The sequence below is a fragment of the Triticum aestivum genome, chromosome 5A (assembly GCF_018294505.1).
Source record: "Triticum aestivum cultivar Chinese Spring chromosome 5A, IWGSC CS RefSeq v2.1, whole genome shotgun sequence".
Classification (NCBI taxonomy): Eukaryota; Viridiplantae; Streptophyta; class Magnoliopsida; order Poales; family Poaceae; genus Triticum; species Triticum aestivum.
Window position 1 is genome coordinate 394,807,101 of NC_057806.1, and position 19,731 is coordinate 394,826,831.

General features: G+C 47.1%; 1 protein-coding gene and 1 pseudogene across 2 annotated transcripts; both read right to left on the reverse strand.

The window, feature by feature from the left end:
- Positions 1 to 5,151: 5,151 nt before the first annotated feature.
- On the reverse strand, positions 5,152 to 11,255 carry LOC123103583 (serine/threonine-protein kinase PBL34). Of its 2 annotated transcripts, none has more exons than XM_044525218.1 (6): positions 10,503 to 11,255; positions 7,371 to 7,705; positions 7,142 to 7,277; positions 6,815 to 6,951; positions 6,600 to 6,723; positions 5,152 to 5,942 (listed from the first exon to the last, which is right to left on the reverse strand). In XM_044525218.1, exons 1-6 carry the CDS (start codon positions 10,747 to 10,749, stop codon positions 5,425 to 5,427), a joined length of 1,497 nt encoding a protein of 498 aa, XP_044381153.1. In that variant the 5' UTR covers positions 10,750 to 11,255; the 3' UTR covers positions 5,152 to 5,424. The 2 variants fall into 2 exon arrangements, with proteins under 2 accessions (XP_044381153.1, XP_044381152.1); XM_044525217.1 differs by having other exon boundaries at positions 7,371 to 7,708.
- Positions 11,256 to 12,199: 944 nt separating this feature from the next.
- Positions 12,200 to 14,444, reverse strand: LOC123106982 (FT-interacting protein 3-like; annotated as a pseudogene).
- Between the last annotated feature and the right edge of the window lie 5,287 nt (positions 14,445 to 19,731).

Genomic DNA, 19,731 nt, shown 5'->3' on the forward strand with positions numbered 1-19,731 from the left:
CTTGCGAACCATGCCTCATGGCCAAGATGACTAAAACGCCGTTCTCCGGTACTATGGAGAGAGCAACAGATTTGTTGGAAATCATACATACAGATGTATGTGGTCCGATGAATGTTGAGACTCGTGGCGGATATCGTTATTTTCTCACCTTCACAGATGATTTAAGCACATATGGGTATATCTACTTAATGAAACATAAGTCTGAAACATTTGAAAAGTTCAAAGAATTTCAGAGTGAAGTTGAAAATCATCGTAACAAGAAAATAAAGTTTCTACGATCTGATCGTGGAGGAGAATATTTGAGTTACGAGTTTGGTCTACATTTGAAACAATGCGGAATAGTTTCGCAACTCACGCCACCCGAAACACCACAGCGTAATGGTGTGTCCGAACGTCGTAATCGTACTTTATTTGATATGGTGCGATCTATGATGTCTCTTACTGATTTACCGCTATCGTTTTGGGGTTATGCTTTAGAGACGGCTGCATTCACGTTAAATAGGGCACCATCGAAATCCGTTGAGACGACGCCTTATGAACTGTGGTTTGGCAAGAAACCAAAGTTGTTGTTTCTGAAAGTTTGGGGTTATGATGCTTATGTGAAAAAGTTTCAACCTGATAAGCTCGAACCCAAATCGGAGAAATGTGTCTTCATAGGATACTCAAAGGAGACTGTTGGGTACACCTTCTATCACAGATCCGAAGGCAAGACATCCGTTGCTAAGAATGGATCCTTTCTAGAGGAGTTTCTCTCGAAAGAAGTGAGTGGTAGGAAAGTAGAACTTGATGAGGTAATTGTACCTGCTCCCTTATTGGAAAGTAGTACATCACAGAAACCGGTTTTTGTGACACCTACACCAACTAGTGAGGAAGCTAATGATAATGATCATGAAACTTCAGATCAAGTTACTGCCAAACATAATACATGATAAATGTTTATTATTCATGCTAGAATTGTATCATGATAAATGATAAACCGGTATGACCTAAACGGCAGAATAATAAAGTTATCATGCTATAATCACCTAGAGGCAATAATAAAGTTATTATTTATTTCCTTATATCATGATAAATGTTTATTATTCATGCTAGAATTGTATTAACCAGAAACATAATACATGTGTGAATACATAGACAAACAGAGTATCACTAGTATGCCTCTACTTGACTAGCTCGTTGATCAAAGATGGTTAAGTTTCCTAACCATAGACATGAGTTGTCATTTGATTAACAGGATCACATCATTAGGAGAATGATGTGATTGACTTGACCCATTCCGTTAGCTTAGCACTTGATTGTTTAGTTTGTTGCTATTGCTTTCTTCATGACTTATACATGTTCCTATGACTATGAGATTATGCAACTCCCGTTTACCGGAGGAACACTTTGTGGGCCATCAAACGTCACAACGTAATTGGGTGATTATAAAGGTGCTCTACAGGTGTCTCCGAAGGTACTTGTTGGGTTGGCGTATTTCGATATTAAGATTTGTCACTCCGATTGTTGGAGAGGTATCTCTGGGCCCACTCGGTAATGCACATCACTATAAGCCTTGCAAGCATTGCAACTAATGAGTTAGTTGCGGGATGATGTATTACGGAACGAGTAAAGAGACTTGCCAGTAACAAGATTGAACTAGGTATTGAGATATCAACGATCGAATCTCGGGCAAGTAACATACCGATGACAAAGGGAACAACGTATGTTGTTATGCAGTCTGACCGATAAAGATCTTCGTAGAATATGTAGGAGCCAATATGGGCATCCAGGTCCCGCTATTGGTTATTGACCAGAGAGGTGTCTCGGTCATGTCTACATAGTTCTCGAACCCGTAGGGTCCGCACGCTTAACGTTCGTTGATGATATAGTACTATGAGTTATGTATGTTGGTGACCGAATGTTGTTCGGAGTTCCGGGTAAGATCACGGACATGACGAGGAACTCCAGAATGGTCCGAAGATAAAGATTTATATATGGGATAGTAGTGTTTGGACTTCGGAAGGGTTCGGGAATTCACCGGAAGGGGTTCCGGATGTTTCCCGAAATGTTTGGGTATGAGAACACTTTATTTGGGCCAAAGGGGAAAGCCCACAAGGTTTTTGGAAAGCGCAAAAGGAAGTTTTGCGGAGTCCAGGGGCTAGACGCTGGGAACCCTGGCGTCTGGCCCTGGAGTCCGAGAAGGACTCTTGCCTTTCAGGTGAAACCGACTTTGTGGAGGCTTTTACTCCAAGTTTCGACCCCAAGGCTCAACATATAAATAGAGGGGTAGGGCTAGCACCCAAGAGACATCAAGAAACACCAAGTCGTGTGCCGGCAACCCCGTCCCCTCTAGTTTATCCTCCGTCATAGTTTTCGTAGTGCTTAGGCGAAACTCTGCGGAGATTGTTCTTCACCAACATCGTCATCACGCCGTCGTGCTGCTGGAACTCATCTACTACTTCGCCCCTCTTGCTGGATCGAGAAGGCGAGGACATCACCGAGCCGAACGTGTGCAGAACTAGGAGGTGTCGTGCTTTCGGTACTTGGATCAGTCGGATTGTGAAGACGTACGACTACATCAACCGCGTTGATAAACGCTTCCGCTTACGGTCTACGAGGGTACGTAGACAACACTCTCCCCTCTCATTGCTATGCATCATCATGATCCTGCATGTGCGTAGGATTTTTTTTGAAATTACTACGTTCCCCAACACCACGGCCTCTACCACCATCAGCCAATAAGAAATCTCCCCATTCTAGCTTGGTCATGTCGTGTTCCCCAGTTCCACACTCTTGGTACCAATGGCCCATCATACCGCAATGCCCACAGAAGATGGGTAGTTTTTCATACTGGACCTGGTAATAGTCAGTAACCTCTTTCTTTGTGATCCCTACAAACCGGATCAGTTTCTTTGTAACATCAAGCTCCACTCTGACTCGGACAAATTCGCCTGCAAAATCTGCTGGTAGGGTAGTCTGTATATCTAGGACTTTCCCCATCTTCCTGCACATCCCTCTTATTGCAGCCGGTATGAGATAATTATCCGGTAGCTTCATGATTCTTGCCCAAACCGTTATCTTATCAAGAACAATGGATGTTGGGTTCGTAAACCCATCGTATTCTGCAATCAGGAGGCCGTGATCCCGAAAGAGCCATGGTCCCATGTTCATTGCCGTATTCCAATCACCCAAGCAGCCAAATTGCACCGTGAACAAATTGTCTTCAATCCTGCGCCATCGTGGTTCCTTCGCTGGATTCCATGCAGATCTCATGTCGGCATAGAGGGCAGATGGGCTAAACCCCTTGTCTATGTGGACCTTCGCAATGGCTAGCCACTTTGCCGCCACCTGTTCCTCCTGGAACTCCTCCTCCCACACGAAGTGATCCTCTTCGTCTTCCTGCAGATCCATGCGTTTCAGAAGATCCTCGATTTGTTCCTTCCTAGGACGTGATCCGCCCCCCTCTTCCTGAGATGCCATCGCGAGGTCACCTCGAGAAACCCTAACCCAACGTGGGAGAACAAACCCTCCACACGTACGAGACCACCAGACAGAGCCGAGCACTGACTAGAGAAGTTCGCCGGGGAGGGGATTGAGGATCGTTGGACGGAGATAGTTGACTCTTGGCGCCGCCGCCGCCAGAGGAACCCAAAACCCTAACGAATAGGGGAGTAAGACATCCAGAGGGGAAAGAAACGTTGATTGCCAGAAGTACAACGAGAGCCCTTTTTGTTTGCGAAGCCCTGGCTGCTGGGATGTTATGTTGTTGTTGTTGTTGTTGTTTAGGGATGGGATGTTATGTTGTTGACGGTTGAGAAAGGATGGACGAGGAATCAAGGATCAAGATAGAATCTGGTTGCCAAACTTTTGTGGATGATTTGCATGGAGGAAAGAATCTGCCGACTAGGGGTCCTGTAATCAGAGAGATGCACGCCTATCTCTCACATTTTCAGGGGTTTGAGATGAAGTTCAACGGAAGATATGCAAATAAGATGGCCGATACTTTAACAAAACATGCCCTTTTATTCGCAAAAAAAGAAAAAGGAAAAACATGTCCTTTCCGTTGGCATGCAAAGTGCAACAATTGATGTGATCCCTGAATTCTAGAGCGCCATCATGCACTCGGACTCGTACGCTTGCTGAATGAACAAATGCCTTCAAGGGGTGTACCAAAAAAAAAGTAGAACAACTAGGAGTAGCTAGATTAGCCGCCAGACTCCCGTCCCGGTTCGTTTGTGTCTCCGAGGCTTCCGTTGCGAACTCGTAGGCAAAAAACCTTGCAGGATTGGACTTGTCAGAGCGCGCTTCGCCCAAAGCCGAGGACCGTGCAAGGTGCGGCGCAAGCGCAAGGAAGCCCCGAGCTTGACATCCACAAGGAGGAGACCTGCCAGTGATCCATTAATCAATCTCATGTGACTCTTAACCCATTAGCCGTCAGGCAGAAATCTCAAGCCTGACTCACCGGCGGAGAAGTTCGTATGCCCAATCTGTAGTTAACATTTGATGCCGATGGCACTGCGGTGTGCGAGCCGAGCGGCACCATCCGCGCAACTCCATGGGGACAGAACTGGAAGATTTTGCCACTGGCAACCGCAACCGGGTCTTCCTTCCATACCAGTATACCACCACCACCTCCACGGCAGTTCATCGGAGGCTGCAGATTCTCTTCGTCTTTTCATTCGTTTGGGGCAGACAGATGAGAAAGAAAGCGATGGAGCCGTGCGATGATAGAGCCGGCTAATCAGGGAGGAACGTTCCATCAGCTTCACCGTCCATCCCTAGCCCCTGGACCTAGCGTTCCTCAGGCGTCTAAAATGGGCGCTAGGAGACGAACGCCCCAACCACCACGGTACAATGGCTAGGCTAGCCAATTCTATCTTCTTGTAGACGTTGCCTCCTTCTGAGGCGATGCTTTGCTTGCTTGGTACAAGAGCAGGATAAATGTCCTATCCTATCTCTCTCTATACGCAAGAAGCAAGCAAGGAAATGGAGTCGAGCTCATGTGATCGCAGACTGCAGCACTTGTACGCGCACAGCAATACGAAAGATACCTACGAAAACGCGTGCGTGCGTGCCAAGCCAAGGATGACTGATTGGCTGCCTTGACTTGCCATCTCTTTTCCAAGTGGCACATGGACTGTTCCCCAACCAAGTGCCACCCGAGGGAGGACGAAGAGCAACTTCACATCATTTTTCCAAAGAGATGTATAGCAGCATCCAGTTGAGATTAACCTTCAACGCAAAGCATCCACGAGAGATATCTCAACGCCTACATCTTCTTTTTCCACCTATATCTTCTTCACATGTCAAATCTACACGACACACAGACATCAATTCATGTCGCACAACAATGTTCACACGCGGCACCTGCCGCCCCGACCCAAGTTCCACCACCCCGAGAGACTCTAGGTTCGACCAGGATTACCAAGCGACGCGGAGCTATGGTTATTTCACGTTCGGCTTTGGTGAGTAGCGAAACGGGGACGCGCGGGGGCCATCAGACATGCTCCTCATTGGCTGCTGCCCGTTTGCGCTTGCGCGGGCAAAAGACCCGTGCACCTTGAGGCTATGGCTGTTCCTACCGTTCATGCTGCTCGAATGTGCCATCCTCTCCGCTTGCATCGTCTGGTAGAAGTAGGAGGAGCTGGCCATGTCCTTGAGGTTCAGCAGTGGCTTGAGAGCTTCAACCACTTGGCTCATCAGCGGCCGGGCTTTGGGGTCCCGGCTCAGGCATGCGCGTGCCAATTGTGCTGCCTTCTGGGCACCTTTCACAGAGAAATTGCCCTCCAGCCGAGGGTCGACTAGCTTGTAGAAACGCTGTCTCTCTCCTAGGAGGGGGCGCGCCCACTCCACAAGGTTGTGCTCGCCGTTTGGGCGGTTCTTGTCCATTGACCTTCGTCCTGACATCATCTCAAGCAGCACCACACCAAAGCTATAGACGTCACTCTTTGATGTCAAATGACCTGAAAATATGTATGAAAGCAAGTAACATTAGAACAAACATCACGGAACTGACCACTATAAGGAAAAGACATCTATCTCAAAAATAAATAAATAAAACTTTAATTGAACTATGCAACCAAGCAGCATTCCAGTATCAAGCACCAACAATGCCTTAAAATTAAGAAGACACTGGGATCTGCATTAGCAAAATACTTCCTCCGTAAACAAATATATGAGGTTTTAGATATTTCAATATGGACTACATACGGACTGAAATGAGTGAACAAATACACTAAAATTCGTCTATATACATCCGAATCAGAAAAGAGTTAGGACGTCTTATATTTGTTTATGGAGTAGTTAATGTTGGTAGATTAGCGCATATTATTTTTGCCAGGAAATCAGTTATACATGAGTACATTAAGGGTTTCTAGCATGAATGGATAGATGCACTCAAATTAGTTACACCCGACAAAGCCGAGAAATTGCTCAAACTGTATGCCTGTATCCTGCCACTTACCACTATCCAACAAGCATCATTTCATATCTTTACGTCAATAACAACGATCATATGATGCATAGTAACCTACGCAGGTACTCCAAATCTAGCTAACTTGTTTCTGTAAGTATCTTTCACTCTTCCAGAGCTGGCAAGTTATATCTGATGAAGCACTTACCTGTCATGACATACTCTGGAGCTGCATAACCATAGGTTCCCATTACTCGAGTAGACACATGAGTCTTGTCACCTACAGGACCATCTTTGGCAAGCCCAAAATCTGACAGCTTTGCATTGTATTCCTGCAAGAGCAACATGTACACGTATGAACATAATGCAACTATGTGAGTCATGTGATGCGCAATGAAATAAATTCAATGATTCGATACTTACCGAATCTAGCAGTATATTAGATGTTTTAAAATCACGATAAATGACTGGTCTTTCTGCTTCTTCATGAAGGAAGGAAAGACCCTGTGCTGCCCCAAGAGCAACTTTCATTCTGATGGACCATGGGAGAGGAAGAGACCCTATATATGAATCAAAATTTATGTAAGCTTCAAATTTCCACGAAATAATTAATATTTTCCAACTGAGTGATGCAATGGGCAAACACTTTGGAACATGTTATCTTCAAAAGAAAACATGATGAACAAAACGGGACAAAGGCTCTATGAAAATTTTAAAGCTTCAAGGGCTTGAGAACTGGTCAGTACATACTTCTGAATAGATGATTATCCAAACTTCCGCGCGGCATAAATTCATATACCAGCAATCTTTGGTCATCTTCAACACAGTATCCAATTAATTTGACCAAATTGGGATGGTGAAGGTTACCAAGGAAGTCAACTTCTGCCTGCAAATGGAATATGGGGGAGAATCATTGGGAGTCCTAATGAAATTGGATAGTGAAGATCAAAATAAACATAGCTTGAAGTTTAGCACATACCACCCATTCCTTGTGCCCTTGAAGACCATCATGATTGAGCGTCTTGACAGCAACTGTAAGACCTGTACCAGGTTTCACAGGCGCAGTTCCATTCTCTTCGATCCACCCTTTAAACACACATCCAAAACCCCCTTCACCGAGAAGACTCTCGGGTCGGAAGTTCCGTGTGGCACATTTTAGATCACTGAATCCAAACTTGCGCAACTTAGAGGAAACCTTTATTTCCTCTCCAGCTTTAGATGCTGATGAACTGCTCTCAGCATTACTAGTAGATGTCGAGCCTGAGACTACTGACACAACAGGTTGGTTCCTGCTACCATTTTCTGCTGACTTTTCTGCTGTTCCATGCAATGAATAACAGTTTTAGTATACCATAATAAGATAAGAATGTCCCCACGGTAACAATAAGAATAAACATAATTTCAATCTACACAGCCAAGTCTGAGGTATCCCTGAAGGACAGCGAAGTGTAATTTTAACTCTTAAGTATGGGGCATACAGAAACACATACTAAATACAACTAACTCATATAACAATAGCGAGCTCCCTAAGAGATGTTTTGGTGCTTGGGACTCACAAGATCTGTTCATCAACCATAATCCGATGTCTAGAGGAAGAGGTACTGGTAGAAATGTATTTTAAGTTGTAGCACATGTACCAACTTCAAGAATAAAATGATATTTTAGATACGCAACTCCATGTATACCGACAAGGCCACAAATATGAATCTAAGTAACCGAAGTAAACCTACATATTTCTATCACTGCATTACAGAAGAGCAAATTAGAAAAGCTGGCAGACACAACTAAACGACCTTGCAAGTTGCTGTGGTTACTCACGCTCTTGATTAGAAAGAAGTACAATTTCTGCCAGCTTGAAGAAGCAAGTAGTAATGCGAGGATGTAGGTGGGAAATCGGAGCATAGATGCATTAGGAGAGGCTCAACAGAAATGCTCCAAGTGACTATTTGACAAAGAATGGCAGTGTTGGACTTCCTTTTTTAGAAAAGCAGTGCTGGACTTGGAGAGGCTATTAATTACCAACTTAATCTTGTTTACAATACGCTCACACCAGGATGCCATTTCACATATCAGTTGCTGGTATCGTTGAGTGCAGATACCTGGTCGTACCTTTCAAGAATCAAGAAACATCTCTCTCCTAAATAAATACCTAGTTGAATAGGCAACCATTTAATCATAAATTTGCAATAGAAGAAGCAGAGATAGGCTTCTCCTTCAAATACCTAGCTGAACAATCTACCCTTTTTTTTACAAAATTCAGAAAGAAGAAATAGAAATAGGTTTCTCTGAAGGAGAAGGGGTTCACTGACAAAGGTTAATAAACATGACAGAAATACGGACCCATATGCCAACTGGAGTCCTTTCTCGTAGCTCTACATCATGCTTTAGCTCATGATTTTAGTTCCAAGGCATAAGTACAAACACAAGGCATATATATCCTCGAATTAGAGGAAAATTAAGTAGCTGGCTAGATTCGGTCCTTATATCATCCGGTACCATGTTAATATGTAATTTCTTCATGCCTAAAATTCTGAAATAATCTAGTTAGCAAGTGGAGGAGAATGAACTAAGGACTGTTTGGTATTAAAGTTGTTACTTACCCAAACCACTGTTCTTGTCTACTTTAGATTACAAACTACATAAAGAGGTCCGTTAGGCCCATATGATAAACATTGTACCAGAATTAGTACTGGCCAGCACAAGCCTAACATAACTAACTAGATTTCACAGCATGGCATAAAAATGCAAAAGTAGACCTAAATTATCTATCTGAGATCACCACTTATTGTCTGTAAGAAATAGTTTGCCACTAGCTAAACCAATAGGGCTTCATAAAGCAGCTATATTGATATCTCATGCATTCTAAATTATACATTTCCATCTATGGATGAAGCAAAAAGTCTTGATGAATATGATTTGAGAAAGCGGTTACTATTTTAAACATCAGACAGGGGATGATCAACAAAATCAGAGTCAGGTAGGTGAGTGACATTATATTATCAAGTTATCAACATCCATTGTGATTGATTGTGCATCATTCTCATTAAATTGTTACAGGATTTAGTGCAACCTGTGTGAAGCAACAACATACCATGCTATTCTAAAAATAGATACTCATGAAAGCACTCATGCCACTAGTCCCACATGTACACTTGCTATTCCAGAATCCCACCCTTCAATTTCACATTAATTAATTAGGTGATGACGACATCTGAATCTCAGCTAGAAATACGGTGCTCAATGTTCGGTAAAATTCACCAATTATTTCACGATTAATGTGTTTTGTCGGCTTGTCATACTACTAGGACATTTCTACATTCATTGCTTGACAACGTGGCTACGACCAAAGATTATTGTGCCCAGCTGCACTAGTGCACCCACACATAGTTCACTCAACTGTCCAGCAATTTTACCACCAAAACAGACACATCCTCAGCATTAAAAATCTAACGAACTGTAACCGACTAACAGACTAACAGCTCAGCTAGAACATGCAAAACTGCATCAAGCCGAAACATCCAAAACGACATCGTGAACGTGGCACACGTCATCACCATTAACAGAATAACAGTTCAGCTAGAAATGCGGTGCTAAATATGCAACAGAATACTAGAATTCGCCAAGTATTTCACAATTTATATGCTTTGTCGGCTTGCCATACTAATTGCTAGTACATTCATTTCTCGACAACGTAGCAACGGCCAAAGATTTTTGTGCCAAGCTGTACTCACATGTAGTTCACTCAGCTCCACAGCAATTTAACCACCAAAACACACACATCCTCAGCATTATAAGAATCTAACGAACCGTAACCGCCGACCAACTACGACATACATTAATCAAACCGAAACATCCAAAACAACACGTGACCGGCGGCGCACGCTCGCAAGCATTAACAGCCTAACGAACCATAACCGACAACCAACTACGGCATCCGTTACATGGAATCTGAATCTGAACATCCCAAAGCGACACTGTGGAAGAGGCACACACCATCAGCATTAACAACCTAACAGGCTAGTATAGGCCATGACCAACTAGGGCATGCATGCATTGCATCAACCGCAGATATGGAAAGCAGCACCGCGCGCGCGAGAGAGAGAGACATTACCGCCGTGCGTGCTGGCGCTGCTGGTGGAGGTGTCGACCTTGGAGCGCGGCTGCGGCGGGCAGTTGCCCATGGGCCACAGCCGGATGCAGCACCCGGTGGCGACGCCGGCGTCCTCCTCGCCGCCCTTCCGGGGCATGCGGCGGCCGCGCCTGCTGCTGCGGCGGCACCATCCCCACCTCTCCCGCTCCTCCTCGCCCGAGCTCTCCCACCCGTCGAACTGCCCCAGCTCCGGCGGCGCGAGCCCCATGGGCTACCACCACCTCCTCCCCCTCGCGAAAAGAGCCTCACGAAGATCCCGCCGCCACACCTCCGAATCGCGTCGAATCAGCTCGCTCCCCCGCACGAGCGCCACCAGATCGGCCTCAGGGAGGACCAAACACCCACGTCCCCCACACGCAGCCGCCGAAACCCTGGCACCCCACGAAACCCAGCGCCTCCGCCGAATCCCGTCAAATCACACCAATCTCCAAGCACCAGCGAGCCATCCGCGCCGAACCACCGCGTCTCCCCCGGCAGCACCCCCGCCTCCGGACCACCGCATGAGGCGCCCACCGCGCAACCGAAGCAGGAGGCGCGGATCCCCCGGACGCGGCGGCACACCTTCTCGCTCCTCTCCGGCGGCGGCCTCCGCAGCAGCGCAGCAGCGAGTCGGGGAGGGAGAGAGAGAGGGAGAGGGGAGTGGGGAATAATAATAAGCGAGAGAATAATGGATGGATTGCGCCGAGAGGGAGAGAGGGACAGGGCAGCGGAGGAAAAGCACAGATGTTCCTCGCGAGCTCGTCCCTTTTTTTCCCCTTTCGCGAGCACGTGGCCGACGTGGCCGCCTTTTCCAGCGTGCGGCCGCACGGCCCCGCCGCGCTGCCGACGCGGCCGACGACGTGTGCGCCGACGTGGCCGGCGGCTCTGCGGAGTGGGACCGAGACGGACGGGCCTCTGCCTGGCATTCCTTCCGAAACTGGTGGCAGCGCCATGATTGATTGAGACGGATGAGTAGTTGCGTTTGGTTGAGCTGTTCCCTGCAAAGTTTCTTCTTAGCCGTCACGCAGAAGCAGCAACGTGATGGCTAGTTTATGCATGCGTGAATTTCTTCTTGCCATTTTTCGGCTCTAAAGTGTAGTATAGTACAGTAGGCATGTACTTCTTTTCTAAAAAAAAGTTTCAGATTTGTTATAAAGTTATAATTAGCAATGCAAACCACCTCAAATATAGTAAAAATGACATCGACACCTCTAGACCACCAAACAACCGCTGCCGCTGTTAGAACGAGCCGCGGACGCCGTAGTTGTCATGTCGGACTCTTGAATATATCTGAAACAACCAATAAATCTCACCGTTGCGCATGCAAAACGAGAAAATTTTAACCCAGATAACAGGAATCTACGCCGAAGCTTCGTCTACAGCGTTTTGATGGACAAACTCGAGGAGGATCGAGGCTCGAAAGACAAACTCAAAGAAGAAACTTGTCATCTGCCCAAACGCCCCACATGAGTAGATTAAAGAAACTAACTTAAAAAAACTAACTTCATTCGTAAAAAAAAAAACTTAAACTGCTACCGGGAGCAAAGGCACCGAGATTTATCTTTTCATCAGCGACTGCCGAAACGACACGTAGAGGGAAGACAAATCCACAAACTCATTAAGCTTTGAAAGAAGAGTTTGCCCTAGCCGTCTGAAAACGCTCAAAGCAAAAGTCTCTGGTAGGCACGTACATTCAGCTCGAAAAATTCTCGTTGACTGAGGTGGCATGTTCACGTGGACTCTCCTCCTTTCTCTCACGTGCACCGGCAGCCAGAGGCTGTGTACGTTTGACCAGCCGAGCCTCCTGAGACCAAGTCAACAAGAGGTAATAGCACTGCGGGTCCCTGAACTTGCATGTCAGGTGATGGTTTGGTCCTTGAAGTTGAAAAAGTGAACTATTTCATCCCTCAACTTGTCATGGATGTGCAAATTTAGTCCAGGGCCAATCAGAACTCGCCAAGTGGATGCCAAGTGGCCTGGCTGGTCAGCGCGCGGCATTTTGCACTTAGCCCCCTGCCTTTGTGACGAATCAACCCGCAGTTTACTTGCCATAGCTTGGTATCCATGTGTGGTGGGTGCCTTGACCGGAAGTGATAGTTCCACAGTCTGATCATAAACATGTAGAGGAAGATGATAGGCATGATGAGCTCCAGGTAGCAGATCAGTATGAGGAACAACATGGGGTTTCGCCAGCTCCTGATGCCATCATACCACTTGGCCATTGAGGCAAAACCACATAACAAAGAGGTGATGCGATAGAAGTTGGCCTTGCTGCGCCGGAGACTGAACATGTGCGAGCCCACATCGAGCGTGTACTCGACCACCTCCCTGCGCAGAGGAGGCTCAGCACGACTAAGCCTTGCCGAAACAATCTGCATCGCCTGGTGCCTCAGGAAGTCCAACTGCATCACTGATATTGGTTGTGAGTAGTGCATTTTCGGCAGCAGCGGACGGCCATACATTGCCATCATGTTCACCCATGCCGTGCAAGTAAACCGCACAGCCAAATGCAGCTCCCCGGTCTTCTTGAGGCCACTTGGCTTAAGAGCTAGCAAAGGATAGAAATGGGTGTACACCCGGTCATTCTCCAGTGTCGAGAGACGAATTCTGACCTTGCCAATACTTTCATCTCGGGCATCACCATTCTTGCTCCCAATCTGGCTATTGTCAAACACCACCACTGTGATCACGGTGCAAGGATCAAACACCTCCCAGGTATACTGCTCATTCCACTGGGGATTCAGGGTGTTCATGATAGTTCTTGTGCGCACCCATTTCGGACCATACTTGGCAACACAGTAAGCGTCAGTGCTGCGACCATCCTTGGCCTTCATGGGAATCAAGTTGCGTGCATCTAGAACCCCCACCTCAAGGATACCAATGCTCGGCTTCCGGGTGTGCTTTGATGATGGCTGGAGATCACTGCTGTAGTAAGTCGACTGGTCAAGAACATGGTAGCCAAAGTCCAGCGACATCCGAAGCTGTATCGTGCTCGCGAACTTGCCCTCCTTCTTCTCGCCTTCGTCGTTGGGGCGCGCAAGGCTGTACCAGCGCGGCTCCACGGGCTTGCCGAAGTGGTCATGGCGCGGCATTGCGGCGTTGAGGGGCAGCATAATGCGCCCGAGCGGCTCGCCGTGGCCTGGCCCGACGCGGTCTTCCACGGTGACGAGCAAGGGCTCGTCGAACGGCTCCGACGCGACAAACATGAACTCCTCTTTCCACATCGGGTTGGGCGTCCCCGGCGTCCCGCCCGAGCGCGTGCGCCGCACCTGCCCGGCGAGCTGCAGCTTGACGGATGCGTTCATGGGGCGCGCGACGTGTCGTGGGGCACCAGGTCCTGCGCCCCGACAGCGGTGACGCGTAGGTACACGAGCTTGGGCGAGAAGTATACCTTGGGGCGCGTGGAGGCGACGGCCGACGGACCAGCCGCCCCATGCGCATCGGATTGCCAGGCCTCCGGGAACGCCTCATCGGCCTGGGTCCCGAGCCAGACCAACTGCATGATCTCGCCGCGGTGGAGCTTCTCCCCGGGCTTGCCTTCGAGCCTGTACCAATGAGGGGCCAGCGGGGAGTCCGGCGGCACGCGGACCGGCACCTCGGAGAGGTCGAAAGCCATGCAGCCGACCATGTCGTCGCCGCCGGCGAGATCCTTGGCCTTGACGGCGACCTCGAGCAGATGCGACTGGAGGTGCGTGGCTGAGAAGGCGAAGACCTGGTGCCAGGAAGGGCTGTGGTGGCCGGCGAGGACGGCAGTGGTGCCCTTGAAGTTGCCGAGCTTGACCTCGACGAAGGGGTCGATGGAGCCGGTGGGGGAGACGGCCGGGTGGTCCCGCGCCTTGACCACGTGCATGTAGAGGAAGCACATCGGCTCGACGAGGCTGTAAGTGGAGGAGATCTTGCCCGCGGCGTTGGCGGCGGCGGCGGAGGGGTTGAGGCCCGGGATGTTGAAGCGGGGCGCAGCATGGCGGCCAGCGAAGCACATAAGTTAGGGGTCTAAGTGCAAAATGCCGCGCGCTGACCAGCCAGGCCACTTGGCATCCACTTGGCAAGTTCTGATTGGCCCTGGACTAAATTTGCACATCCATGACAAGTTGAGGGATGAAATAATCCACGTTTTCAACTTTAAGGACCAAACCATCACCTGACATGCAAGTTCAGAGACCTGTAGTGCTATTACCTCAGTCAACAAACAGGAAATTCGAACCACGCTCACATGCATGTCACAAAATTGAAATGATCACCGTCAGAGCAAAGAACCAACATGTAAATTGTAATACTTGGTTCGAGGAGTACATTGTTAGTCGTATGATCGCACATGTCACCTATGCTTACGCCGTAAATCACGGTCTTTGATCAACCTATTATAGCGTCAAATATCTGTCGCGCCTGTCGGTTAACTCTCCGTGTGTGTCTGCTTGCTCGTTTGCGTTTGTTTCATTCATTTGTATAAGAGACTCATCGTTTTTTATTGCGAAAATAATTCTTGTATTACCCAATCAAAGATACAATCACGCTTAACAACGTTTAAAACGACCTTTGGTCCCGACCCAAGCCATACAGCAGTTCGGCTTTGAGTCCTCCCAAAGTTTGCCAAAACATGACTAGAGGAATTACAACCACGACGGATGTGAGTAATACAAGAACTACCTTCAGGCATGTTTTCTTTTATCTTTTGTGTCTCCACTCTTCAACATATTCAGAGTTTGGTCGTTATTTTCTACCAAAGTACGAGTGTTTGACAAAAAACTACCACAATTGGGGCTTCCGTCCCACAGAACTACCACTTTTTAAAAGAGGCTGATAACTACCAAAAAATTGGAATCACGTGACTAAAAACTACCAAGTCGACGGAACGACCGTTTTAGAGCCTTTAAACCTGATTCTGACAGCAGTGGCCCACATGTCAGGTGGACGACAGCGGTAACGGCTAACGGCGCTCGCGCACAGCCGTTGGTCGCACCTGGTCGGACCAGGACTAAGCTGGTCGACCAGGCCGCTCGTCCCCACCTGCTCCCTCACTCTCCCCTGAGCTCACTCCCCACTCTGCTCTCCTCTGCTTCTTCTCGCTCTGCGGCGACGCCACGACCATGCCGTCCTGGCCCAATAGTAACGAGACCTCAGACGACGATGGCGAGTTCATGAGCGAGTTCAGCAGCATGCAGATGGAGTATTTTGTAAGTCAGCTCACTCTATCATCTCCTCTCCTCTCCTGTGTGTTCTAGGATTAGGGTTAGGGTTTGAAGATAATTGAGATTTCTTCCATTTAAGTTCATATATGTGAGTTGTAGTTGATACATATATGTTTTTGCTGCTGCAGCAAACTCCTCACAATGTGATAGACCCTAACTTCTATGGGCTTGTGACTGAATCTGACAGAAGCTGCATCCTGCACAGGCAGAGGGCAGGCAAGTTTGTGACATTTGAAGGCACTGACTGGCAAGAGATTCATAGGATGTGCTACTGAGGTAATGGACCAACTTGGTGTGGATTTTATTAGCTTGATTTTTTGCTATGTAGTGGAAACAGAGTAGCGTTTAGTTGTTGTTTTTCTGAATTTCCTGAAGTGTGAAAAACATATGTATGTCTGAATACTGTACTTGTAGCAGAGAGCACTGGAAACATATTGATGTGTTGTATTTTTAGTATAGAGCTAGCTAGTGTAGCTATGTATATCATTAGTGTTTATGATTTGTTATTCTGAATTTGCTTGTTACCTGTGGTGTTCACTAAACAAATAATTTGATTTTCAGGATGGTGTGAACTGTGGTGTTCTGGAGTGGGTAGATGCCCCCTGGCCTGTAATTCTGCAAAGGTGCTTAACCAAGCTCTGGGATATGTATCATGAGTAGAACCTTGGTAGAGCCCAGGATAATGAGGCTCATGGGACAGAGGTTGCAAAACTGCAGAAGGAGCTTGATTCTCTGGCCAATCAGTATAGCCAGCTGGTGGATGATGTGTCCAAGTTGTTTGATTATCAGGATGGAATGAAATCTCATGACATGGATTGCACAAGCCAGGCAATCAATGAACTGAAGGAGAAGAAGAAGCAACTTGAGGAGCAGGCAAAGATTGAGCCTCAAATGGAGAAGCTTAAACTCAAAAAAAGAACAGAGGTGCATCCTTCAGAGTCAAGCTGATATAATCCAAAACACAAGGAAGGTCATGAAGGAGATAGAGGTGGACAGAGACCTCCTTAAAGAAGAGAAGAAGAAGCTGGAGAATGTCATTGCTGAGCTCCTGAAGGTTGGTCATGGGTGCAAGGAAACATTGGACAAGATCAAGGAAGTTTTAATGGAGGAGTGAAGCGGCAGCTCTGGTTGGTAAGTATATATGAGGCCCATATATATATAACTGGCCTTGCTATGTTATCTGATGCAAATATGCATCTTAGCTATAATACTAGATATGAACTGCCTATGAACTGTCCTGGTTTCAGATCATTTTGGGGATTTGTTTTGTGGTGCCCATGGCACTACATGTGATCTGTAATGCTTTAAGATATTAACTACCTATGAACTCCAAGTTGTAATGCCAAGTATGGATAATAAGTTAGCTTATGAACTATAATCCATGATGATGTTAAATTTCTATATTTGTTATCCTAATCTGTTGCATCCCCTACTGACCTATATATAGCACATAGATAGCACATAGAATTATTTGATCTTGGATACACCAGAGATAGCACATATTATCTATAACATAGATAGCACATAGTCTCTCTAGCATAGATAGCACATACATGCAAATCAAGTTTCAGATAAACATAACTGACGATACTGAACTTGTGAACACTGATGAAACTGAATTAGCTAACACTAATTTTAGAGCAGGTTTCAGAGATAGGTTCACTTAGGCAACTTAAAAAACATTGGATCTACTTCTCATCTTTAGGATTTGCTAAGCATGCAGAGCGACGCTTGATTTGCTTGATCTGCCTTGGATTTGACTGCTTCTGCATTTCCTCCTCTTCATCATCTTCGTCGATGACGATGATGGGAGGGGGACGGCGGCAAGCCTGCTCTGCAAGTGGCGCAACTATCTGCAAGTCATCGTCGTCCTCTTCCTGCACTGCTACATCTGTTGCAGCTTGTGCCGGAGCAACATAGCGATGGGCTTCCCACCGCTTACGCTGGCCATCATCGGAGGACTCTGCCTCTCTCATTGCCCATAGTAGAGTGTCGATGGGCAGGATTCCCTTACCTTTAGTTCCATAGCTCTACTACATGGACTTCTTCTCTTGAGGCGTCACCTTCTTCTAGACTAGGTCAGCAGCATCTACTAGTCCATCTACGTTTTTGTATCTCGTAGCTATCTTCATGTAGTCCAGGAATAGATCCTGGTCATCGCGCGCCAAACCAAATAGCATGGCAACCCAGCCCTTGCTAGTGGGGAATGGGTTGAGACACGGGTCTGGTGTGGAGGAGGAACCAACCATGGGTGCAGAGAGGATGTGGTTGTGAGAGGAGTGTTGGATAACGTAGTAATTTCAAAAAAAATCCTACGCACACGCAAGATCATGGTGATGCATAGCAACGAGAGGGGAGAGTGTGATCTACATACCCTTGTAGACCGACAGTGGAAGCGTTAGCACAACGTGGTTGATGTAGTCGTACGTCTTCACGGTCGGACCGATCAAGCACCGAAACTACGGCACCTCCGAGTTCTAGCACACGTTCAGCTCAATGACGATCCCCGGACTCCGATCCAGCAAAGTGTCGGGAAGAGTTCCGTCAGCACGACGGCGTGGTGACGATCTTGATGTACTACCGTCGCAGGGCTTCGCCTAAGCACCGCTACAATATAATCGAGGACTATGGTGTAAAGGGCACCGCACACGGCTAAAAATATGATCACGTGGATCAACTTGTGTGTCTAGGGGTGCCCCCTGCCCCCGTATATAAAGGATAAAGGAGGAGGTGCGGCCGGCCAGGAGGAGGGCGCGCCAGGAGGAGTCCTACTCCCACCGGGAGTAGGATTCCCCCGTTTCCTAGTTGGAATATGATTCGGGAGGGGGAAAGAGGAGAGAGAGAAGGAAGGGGGGGCGCCGCCCCCCTCTCCTTGTCCTATTCGGACTAGGGGGGAGGGGCGCGCGGCCCAGCCCTGGCCACCTCTCCTCTCTTCCACTAAAGCCCACTAAGGCCCATATATCTCCCGGGGGGTTCCGGTAACCTCCCGGTACTCCGGTAAAATCCCGATTTCACCCGGAACACTTCCGATATCCAAATATAGGCTTCCAATATATCAATCTTTATGTCTCAACCATTTCGAGACTCCTCGTCATGTCCGTGATCACATCCGGGACTCCGAACAAACTTCGTTACATCAAAATGCATAAACTCATAATATAACTGTCATCGAAACCTTAAGCGTGCGGACCCTACGGGTTCGAGAACAATGTAGACATGACCGAGACACATCTCCGGTCAATAACCAATAGCGGAACCTGGATACTCATATTGGCTCCTACATATTCTACGAAGATCTTTTATCGGTCAGACCGCATAACAACATACTTTGTTCCCTTTGTCATCGGTATGTTACTTGCCCGAGATTCGATCGTCGGTATCTCAATACCTAGTTCAATCTCGTTACCGACAAGTCTCTTTACTCGTTCCGTAATACATCATCTCACAACTAACTCATTTAGTTGCAATGCTTGCAAGGCTTATGTGATGTGCATTACCAAGAGGGCCCAGAGATACCTCTCCGACAATCGGAGTGACAAATCCTAATCTCGAAATACGCCAACCCAACATGTACCTTTGGAGACACCTGTAGAGCACCTTTATAATCACCCAGTTACGTTGTGACGTTTGGTAGCACACAAAGTGTTCCTCCGGCAAACGGGAGTTGCATAATCTCATAGTCATAGGAACATGTATAAGTCATGAAGAAAGCAATAGCAACATACTAAACGATCGGGTGCTAAGCTAATGGAATGGGTCATGTTAATCAGATCATTCACCTAATGATGTGATCCCGTTAATCAAATAACAACTCTTTGTCCATGGTTAGGAAACATAACCATCTTTGATTAACGAGCTAGTCAAGTAGAGGCATACTAGTGACACTCTGTTTGTCTATGTATTCACACATGTATTATGTTTCCGGTTAATACAATTCTAGCATGAATAATAAACATTTATCATGATATAAGGAAATAAATAATAACTTTATTATTGCCTCTAGGGCATATTTCCTTGAGTCT

Excerpts from the sequence above, each read along its gene's own strand:
- LOC123103583 (XM_044525217.1), bottom strand. The coding sequence starts at position 10,749 with ATGGGGCTCGCGCCGCCGGAGCTGGGGCAGTTCGACGGGTGGGAGAGC. Across the intron at positions 7,278-7,370 it reads AAGGGCACAAGGAATGGGTG|GCAGAAGTTGACTTCCTTGG; the intron begins GTATGTGCTAAA and ends TTCCATTTGCAG. Across the intron at positions 5,943-6,599 it reads TCCAGAGTATGTCATGACAG|GTCATTTGACATCAAAGAGT; the intron begins GTAAGTGCTTCA and ends ACATATTTTCAG.